Raw genomic sequence first — 10,090 nt, forward strand, 5'->3', positions numbered from 1 at the left:
ACACTGTTCTGGAGCCCAGTAAAATCAAACTAAGAAACAGAGACCTTACAAAACACCACTCAAGAAATCTTAAGTAATGCCTGGTGCTTTGGAGCTGAGAAACAGGCCCAAATCACCCTGGTCCCATCAGATCCTGAGAGGGATCATTAAGTGCTTCAGAACTATGGACAGAGGCAACAGACTGTTCCCTCCTCTGTGAGAGATTCATGAAGCACTGAGTGACAGAACAGTGCATTGAACAGAGCAGATCTTACCCTCTTTGTTCTAATAGTCTTGATGTTCCAGGGATGTGGGTCATGGGAGAAGCACAGAGAAGTATATCAACCTAACTGAAGAAGGCTGGTAAGACTGCTTATTAGTGGCTATTTGTCAGCCCTTACCCAGTGACAAGTCCTATCACTTCAGGAAAGCCAGGGTGGGGCTGCCCTCTGTATGGGCAGGAGGTGGCAGAGGCACCCAACACTTGCACAGGGGTGCTGTGGAAGAGCAGTGTGGGGGGAAAGGCCACAGCAGTGCATTTTGGCATATAGCTGGAGTCTTGCTTTTTTTCTCTCAATATTTTATCTCTACAGTTCACAGTAATATGGCATCTAATTGGGCTATAATATTCCTTATGTAAAATAACCACAATTTTCCATAGCACCTTTTTGTGATTTTTTTTTCTGTCATTATGAACAGTGTCATTATGAACAGTGTTCCTATATATCTATTCTGTGTTGTCAGTTGTACATGTGCAAGGTTCCTTTGGGATATAAGCCTGTGTTTCAGTAAACTTTGCAATCCTTTGGGAATACTGGCAGCCTAGAATTGTCTCTGATTGTTAACAGCACCATGGGACTCAGAATTTCAGACTGCTGGTCTACAGAGCCAGGGATCAGGGTATGTCCCTCTTTCTCCAGTTCAGGATCTCTAATTGGTAACTTCATGAAGCAGGGAAGCTCGTTGTAATGCAATCCAAATGCATGTAACCATAATATGAGTTTACTGGGGCGTGGGGGAGAGGGAACCCACATTATAACATGAATATCAGCAATGTGGGGAAGACAATAAACCTCTTGACAAAGTTCAGAGACTGGCACATATAGTGGACAGGCAGCCTGGGGGGTTCCTGGAACCCACCCACCCACAGAAAGGGAGTCCCCACTTCAGGGATACTCAGCAAACCTTGGAGAGAGACACTTTTTTTTTTTTTTAAAGATTTATTTATTTATTTGTTTGTTTATTTATTTATACAAGCACTGGTACAGTCAGAAGTGCATGAGGGTGAGAGAATTCACCAGAGCCAGAGCAGGGAGCAGAGCAGGCAGAAGGACCGAAGTACACAGCTGAGGGGATCAGCAGGCGGCGGGAGAGGTCTGTGGCCATGTGGGACCCTCCTCCGGTGGCCGGGGAGCACCTGGGGATCGAACCGACGCTGCAGAGGCTGTGGGCAGCTTCGCAACCCAGTGCTCAACCGCTGCGCCACTGGGGAGGCCTGAGAGAGACACTTTTGATTAAACTTAAAATAACCCGGTGAAAGCTATAACATGAAAATGTTGTAAACATAAAAGTATACAAATAATTAAAATGCAAGCAAAAGTAAATCTGGATTTCTGATTAAGGTCACTTAAAAAATAAATTCAGGGCCTTCCCAGTGGCTCAGTGGTTGAGCACTGCACTGCGAACCTGTCCTCAGCCTCTGCAATACTGGTTTGATTCCCCGCCGGCCAGGGAGAACCCCACATGGCACAGTGGACCTCTCCTGCCTCACCCGCTGCTCCCCTCAGCAGTGTCTTCGGTCCATCTGCCTGTTCTGCTCCCACTCTGGCTCTTGTGAATTCTCTCACCCTCCCACGCTCTGACCTGTACCCCAGTTCTTGTATCAATAAATCTTTTTAAAAAAGTAAATTCATAGTGTATTACTGAAACAGACACAAAAATAAAATTGTGAACCTACCTGAACAAGTATTTTTGTTATTCTGAGAAGGGGAAATGCTTTGATATGAAAAAAGACTGTAAACTATCCAGTGAAAAAATAACAGTGAAAATGTGTCTACAGAAGAATTTGAATGCCTGCAAGACAATAGGAACCATATAAAAAGGAAAAACTTCAGTAAAGATGACTGTGCCATTATGATTATAAACCCCCCCCCCCAGGCTCTCTATGACAAAGAAAAAAATTAAACAGAAATGACTAAGCTACATTCAAGCTAAGTCAGAGACAAAAGAAAGATGAATACATTAACATTCTTTTAAAAACAATTATTCAGAAAGGAAATGATGATCCAGAAAACATTATACGGGAAAACAATGCTCATTTTGGAAAAAATACTCCTTTGCTGAGTATTTTTCCTAGAGCTCCTTTCATGTCCCGATTCCTTAGACTGTAGATGAAAGGGTTTAGCATGGGGGTGACCAGCGTGTACAGTACTGCCACGATCATGTCCTTCTCATTGGAGTTACCGGATGAGGGTAAAAAGTACAGACCAACAATTGGTCCATAGTACAGAGACACCACGGAGAGGTGGGAGCCACAGGTGGACAAGGCTTTGCAGATTCCCTTGGTGGAGGGGACCTTCAGGATGGTGGCTCCAATGCAGCCATAAGAAACCAGAATGCACATGAATGGTACGGTAATGACCACCACTCCCACAGTGAGAATAACCAACTCATTGACTGTGGTATCGGAGCAGGACAGCTTAAGTAGGGTGGAGAGATCACAGAAGAAGTGGGGGATAAGGATATCTCCACAGAAGGAGAGACGGGCCAGGAGGAGGGTGTGCAAAAGGGAATTGGTAGAGGAGAGGACCCAGGACACTACAACTAGCAGGAAGCACAGGCTCTGATTCATGATGCTGGTATAGTGGAGGGGGTGGCAGATGGCCATGTACCTGTCATAGGCCATGGAGGTGAGAAGTAGACTGTCCAGACACCCAAGCATTAAGAAGAAATATACCTGGGAAACACACCCAGCATATGCAATAGATTGGCTCTGTGTCTTCATATTAAACAACATCTTTGGGGCTGTGACTGATGAGAAAGAGATGTCGGTCAGGGCCAGGTAGCTGAGGAAGAAGTACATGGGGGTGTGGAGGCGCGAGTCCAGCCTGATGAGCAGGATGATGAGCAGGTTCCCCAGCACTGTGGTCAGGTACATGCCCAGGAACAGAGCAAAGAACAGGCCCTGCTTCTCTGGATAGATGGGAAGCCCCAGGAGGAGGAACTTGGACACACTGCTCTGATTATCCCTCCTCATGGTCTCTTTTGCTGGAGATGAAAAGAGATGGAAATGTGAAAGAATGAAACATCATTTTGCCTATAACATAATTGAATATAGTTTTGAACTAGTCAGTACATGAATTTTAGCTCAAATAGTTCCTGCTTTTTGCCCTACTAATGGGCAAGCAATGGTCTGATATATTAGTGTCCATCAAGAAACTAATATAATCTTTTTTGGAGAAATCATGAAGAAGTTGAATGATGATCAGATCAGGTCAGGATCAAGCAAGAGGAGTCCATGAGTTAATGACAGAAATCTGAAATTTGTAATTAGCAAGTCTAGGTCAGAACCAGTTACTACGAACAGTAATGGAGGTCCTCAAATGGGTCAGTTGGCTTTTCTTAACCTTCCCACTTATCTCACACTGACTTGGATAATGTGTTTTTTCCATGAGTGGAGTGAGATAGGCAACCTCTAGATCACTCAGTGGTCTGGATTTGGAGAATTGGTTAATATCATGTTATTGGTTAAAGCAGTGGCACTCACTTGACTCTGTGTCAATAAATGAAAGATCTAGTGAAACACCTCGTAAAAAGGCCATCCTTTAAGTCCTTCCTTTAAGGTAATTCATTGCTTCTCCTTAACAGTTTTAGTCTATCATCAATCTTTTTTATTTTTTAAAGATTTATTTTATTTAGGCATACAAGAGCTGGGGTATAGGCTAGAGGTAGAAAAAAAATATTTTCCCCATCCTCTCAAAAATTTATGGTTCAACTGTGATGAATTACTCCACATGGTAATGTCTGGTATACTCTGGTGTGAGAATGGTCCAGCCATGCTAGAATACAAGTAATATAGACTGGACACGCATGCGTGTGCAGCCACACTACCGAATGTAAATTCTTTTTTTCTGATAGTGCCTCTTGGGTGATGAGCACATACCTTCAGCTTAAGACATGGGCAGTTCTTCTATTTCTCTCTACAAGACATAGATACAGTGAAGCAAGTGAAGTCTGTAAGGGTTTCAAAGATGCATTGTCACAAGAAGAGCTATCAGCTCAGAACTAATAGGAGATATAAATCAACACATACTTGTTTATATCTCCTGAGCAGTGACCACGCTTGAGCAGTGGTTTCTAGCTTTTCAATGCCTGGAGAGGACCCTCGAGGGCATCCCCACCCAGCTCCAAATTAGACACAAACAGAAAATAATTGCTCTGTTGCCCTTGCTTCCCTTGAGGGGGGAACTGCTTGTTGATAGCAGCAAGAGGAGAGTTCACCCCTGGAGGAATTCTGCTTTCATCACATAGCTGGTACTAAAAGTTGGTGGTTCACAAAGCATTTTGCTTTTTCCATTGTCATTGAGGAGGATGGGATTCAGAGTCCATGACAGGCCAAAGTGGAGGTTGATTTTATAAACTAAAAGCTATTTCTGCCCTCCCCATGCCATTTAAAGAGAAGCAGAAACAGTCAAATACTTACATTCTGTTAGCAAAGAGAGTGAGAGAATTTGTATTCCATCACAATCCCTGGACCTGGGAGAAAGGAATAGTTTCTCTAAATTGTGTTCTTCTGCCCAGAAGCTATGGAGTCAGCATTGTCTTGGTGCAAGTTCATCAAAATAGCCATGAATGTGCAATTTGCAGCAACATGGATGGCGCTGGAAGGGATCATGTTGGGTGAAATAAGCCAGAAAGAAAAAGAAAAATACCGGATGGTCTCACTCATAGCAGGAATCTAGAAAACTTAAATAAGGGACCAGGAAAATGAATAACTATAAGACAGTGAAAATCAAAATCAACAAGCAACTATGAACCAGAGACACTCTATGGGGGGGTGGGGGGCGGGGAGGGGAGGGATTGGGGTCAAAATAAGGGGGTTGCAATTGTATGGGGAATATAAAAATAAAATTTATTTTTAAAAAAAAGCCATGAATAGCCATTGAAGATATCTATACCTATGCACTCAATTCCTTACCAAATTCAGATTTATTGCAATCATGTCCAGTTCCATTTCTTCCAAGAAGGTAGAATATGAATATAGTGTACTTATAATTTGAGGTGAACATATGTAAATAATCATAAGTGTTATTAATTTGTTCTGCTTTGTGTTTTTTTTTAATAGAGGTATGTTTTATTTATTTGTTTGTTTCTTTTTTTTTGTTTATGCAAGCACTGGGTACAGTCAGAAACGCGGGAGGGTGAGAGAATTCACCAGAGCCAGAGCAGGGAGCAGAGCAGGCAGAAGGACTGAAGGACACTGCTGAGGGGAGCAGCGGGCGGCAGGAGAGGTCTGCGCGCCATGTGGGACCCTCCTCTGGTGGCCGGGGAGCAGCCGGGGATCAAACCGGCGCTGCAGAGGCCGCGGGCAGCTTCACACACCTCCCTCTTTCACTATGTGCATGAAGGTAAAAATACAATTCCTGTTGCAAAATTTCTTATTTTATTAAATAGTAAGAGAAAAAAGTGTCTCTTTGATACAGCCAATGACATTACTACATCCCCAGGTACTTGATTCCATTTCTTTGAAGATCTTTATACTTACTAGTCCAAGTCTCTACCACCTTTCTGAATCCTCATTAAAATGTGTCACCTGCAATAGCTTACAATTTAATAATTAAAACAGACTTATATATATTATACACAGAAAGACTGAGGTGTGTTTTAGTCTGTGCAGTACACTGCCCTAAAATGTCCTTTGCTCTACCTTTTATCCTTCTGTCCTCCATTCCTGGACTTTGGTAGCCACTGAACTTTTTTTTCTTTTTTAAAAAAAATTAATTATTCTTTTTTTTAAAGATTTATTTATTTTTATACAAGAGCTGGGGTACAGGCCAGAGGTGCGGGAGGGTAAGAGGATTCACCAGAGACAGAGCGGGGAGTAGAACAGGTAGATGACTGAAATACACTGCTGAGGGGAGCATCGGGTGCTACAGGAGAGGTCTGCCACTCCTTGTGGGACTTTCCCTGGTCAGCCGGGAATCGAACTGGCGCTGCAGAGGCTGCAGACAGCTTCACAGCGCTGTGCTCAACCCGCTGTGCCACCGGGGAGGCCCTTTATTTATTTTTTTAAAGGTTAACAAAAGGTTTATTTACAAGGGAAAGGGAATGAGGAAATGTACAACTCAGGGAGAAAAGAGGGAGATAAATTCTTAAATGTGTCCTGCCTGTTCCGCCAACCTGGAATCCCAAATGACCCGCCGAGACCAAATCTGCCTGGCCAAGAGCACGAGCCAAGTGTGCCCGACCCCACTAACATGGCTGGTTTTTATTTACAGAGAAAATGGTAGCCAATGAACTTTTTACTGTGTCCATAGTTTGACTTTTTCGGAAAGTCATAGAGTTGGAATCAAACAGTATGTAGTCTTTTCAGACTGTCTGCTTGGTACAACTATTTTAGAGAAGAGGGAAGCAGTGATTATAAAGCTGAACATACACATGCCTACAGTTCAGTAATTCTTCTGGGCATGTAGTTTATAGAATATCTTGTGTATCTACACACTAGATGCATGTACAAGAATGACTGTAGCTTTATTCATAATAGAAAATGCTGAAAACAAACATAGTACTCTTCAAAAATAGAACAGACAAATTTGTTATAATCCCACAATGAAATTTTCTACAATATGGATGATTTTTTCAGGGAAAATATTAGGCAACAAATACAAAACTTAGAAGAATAAATACAGTATTATTCTATTTATGTGCAGTTCTAGAGCAGGCAAAATGGAAGGATCAACATAGAAATGCTAAAATTTAAAGAAAACTAAGGGAGTGCAGAACACATTGAAGATGCTGGGTATTTTCAAGAGAAGAGGAAGATGCACTTGATGTGGTAACACGGTGATTTAACAGTTTTGTTAATTTTGCCCTTTAACTTAGAGCTTGTTCACATGAATGTCTTTGAATATTATTCTTTAAAGTATTATTAATATCACACATGTATATGAACATACACATAGGCAATTAACATCTATGTTAACACATATGTCTTTATAGTTACTACATTTTTGTTTGTATGCTACTTTGATTTTTTCAAGTTTAATAATTTTTTAAGTAAAATGATTAAAAATATTCCCAAGTTTGAAATAGTACTTAATAGTGAATTAAATAGTGAACTAAGTGGATAAGGAATTACAAACAAATGTGTACAAAATTATGAGTTGATATGTGTTGATGTGTGGAATGGTTACCAAGATCAAGATAATTAACACACCCATCACCTCCCTTAGGGGACCTTCTTTTATGAGTCTAGTGAGAATACTTCATCCTGCTCTCAGCAATTTTCAGCCTGCAATACCATTTCCCTAAGTGTAGTTTCCATGCCGGAGATTAGATTTGCACAACTTTCTTTCTCCTATAACTCTGTGTGTATCCTTTGACCTACATTATCCCATTTCTTCCTCCCCCAGACCTTGGCAACCACCATTTTACTGTTTGTACAAAAATCGACTTTTTTTTTTTTTTTAAAGGATTACACATATGTGATACCACTTAGCATTTGTTTTACTCTCTCTGGCTACTCCAAACATCATGTTGTACATTTTAAATAAACAGATTTATGTTTTTCAAAAATATGTAATCTCAGAAAGATACTAGTTTCAAATAAGGTAAATGAAGTAAAGAAAAATGTAACATGAAGGTGCTTTAAAAATAAAAGTATAGCACTATTCAGGGAAAAAAGAAATTATAATCAAAAGTAAAGCTAAATTACTAATTAAGGTCACTTAAAAAGAAATTGTAAATATATTACATTTTCAAAAACAAAAACTAATTGTGAAGCTAGTAGAAAACATTTTTGTTATCTTGAGAAAGAAAAATACTTTGCTTCATAAAAGCTGTATATTTAAAAAAAATGAAAGCTGTGTCAACTTAGCATAGAGAAAGGAAAAAAAAAATGTTAGGAAAATATATTTGGGCAGGTATGTTTGTAAAAATCTTCCCTCATGACTCCATAATGAATTAAAAATTAAACAGAGACAAAGTCTATGCCAAGCTGAAATAGAGACCCGAGAGAAGACACTAAATACACTAAGAAACAGGAAACCGGAGAGGAAAGTTCGATGAATAGAAAACAGTGTTTATCAATGTGACAGTGTTCCTCTATTGAGTATATTTACCAGAGCTCCTTTCATATCCCGATTTCTCAGACTGTAGATGAAAGGGTTTAGCATGGGGGTGACCAGAGAGTACAACACAGAGACAATGACATTCTTCTCATTGGAGTTACTGGATGAAGGGAAAAAGTAGAGTGCAATGATTGTCCCATAGTACAGAGACACCACTGAGAGGTGGGAGCCACACGTGGACAAGGCTTTACAGATCCCCTTGGTGGAGGGGACCCTCAGGATGGTGGCCCCGATGCGGACATAGGAGACCACGATGCACATGAATGGCAGGGCGATGCTTGCCACTCCCTCTGTGAAGATGACCAGTTCATTTAATGTAATATCAGAACTGGACAGCTTGAGTAAGGCAGCGAGGTCACAGAAGAAGTGGGGGACAATGCTGTCTCCATAGAAGGAGACACGGGCCAGGAGGAGGGTGTGGGAAAGGGCACCCGCAGAGGAGAGGACCCAGGACACCATGACTAGCAGGAAGCACAGGCTCCGACTCATGATGGTGATGTAGTGGAGGGGGTGGCAGATGGCCACGTACCTGTCATAGGCCATGGAGGTCAGAAGAAGGCTGTCCAGACACGCAAGCATTAAGAAGAAATATACCTGGGAAACACACCCAGCATATGAGATGGATTGACGGTGTGTCTGCATATTAAAAAGCATCTTTGGGGCTGTGACTGATGTTAAAGAGATGTCAGTGAAGGCCAAGTGGCTGAGGAAGAAGTACATGGGGGTGTGGAGGCGCGAGTCCAGCCTGATGAGCAGGATGATGAGCAGATTCCCCAGCACCGTAGTCAGGTACATGCCCAGGAACAGTGTGTAGAATAAGCCTTGTTTCTCTGGCCTGATGGGGAGCCCCAGGAGAAGGAACTCAGTGGCGCTGCTCTGATTATCCCTCTTCATGATCTTCTCTTTTGCTGGAGGTGGAAAAAGGGAGGACAGTGAAAGAATAAGAGTAATTATGATTACCACGTAGTGGAATGCAATTTTAAAGTAGTCAGTGCATGAATTTTAACTTAAAGAGCTCATGCTTTTTGGACACGAATGGGCAACTTATGGTCTGATATCAGAACATTGTGTGTACATCTAGAAACCAGTACAGTCTGTTTTTGAGAAACCACAGACACCAGAATGATGATCAAGTGATATATCACACTCAAATGTAAGGAGTCTAGTTCTGTCTAAGAGTTCATGACAGAAATCTGAGATTTGAAAATTAGAGTGTAAGACTAAGTCAGTAGCCAGTCATTAGAAACACTGATATAAGTCCTCAAATTGGCCTATTGACCCATCTTCGTTCCCCCCATTTCTCTCATACACTTTGGCCAGTGTTACATTTTCATGTATTGGATTAAGATGAGACAGTTGTTTAGTTTTGGTCTCAGCCTATCAAGCGGTGTTGTAGTTGGGCAAGTCCTATGGTTCTTGTTATGATTGCATGATGCCCTCAGCAATAACCATCAGCAAACATGAAAAGATTCAATGTTTATTACTTACAGTACTGTCAATAATTAAAATCACCCTGGGGCCACATAGTAAGATCATGATATAGAGAAGGGCACTTGGATCTGGGGTTCTGCTGTTATTGAGTTGATGGTGGGGATCTGGGGCTTCTTGGACTCACTTTATTGTTGAAATTAAGGGTTTGGAACTTGAACATAAGGCGTGGGAAGAAAAAAACAAGCAATGCAAATGGTCAGTCTTACAAATCGCTCAAGATCTTTAACAAGGGAGCATCAAGGAAAGAGATTAGGGGACTGGTTCCTTATCTA

General features: G+C 41.5%; 1 protein-coding gene and 1 pseudogene across 2 annotated transcripts; both read right to left on the reverse strand.

Annotated features, from left to right (window-relative positions):
* Positions 1 to 2,210: 2,210 nt before the first annotated feature.
* On the reverse strand, positions 2,211 to 3,290 carry LOC311173220 (olfactory receptor 1J21-like; annotated as a pseudogene). Its single transcript has one exon. The product of its transcript is annotated as an olfactory receptor 1J21-like (transcript).
* Positions 3,291 to 8,282: 4,992 nt separating this feature from the next.
* LOC311172788 (olfactory receptor 1J21-like) lies at positions 8,283 to 9,221 on the reverse strand (the record flags this gene model as incomplete). Its single annotated transcript, XM_084236316.1, has 1 exon — positions 8,283 to 9,221. One exon carries the CDS (start codon positions 9,219 to 9,221, stop codon positions 8,283 to 8,285), a length of 939 nt encoding a protein of 312 aa, XP_084092442.1.
* Between the last annotated feature and the right edge of the window lie 869 nt (positions 9,222 to 10,090).

Source organism: Talpa europaea (assembly GCF_964194135.1).
Source record: "Talpa europaea genome assembly, chromosome: 7".
Lineage (NCBI taxonomy): Eukaryota > Metazoa > Chordata > Mammalia > Eulipotyphla > Talpidae > Talpa > Talpa europaea.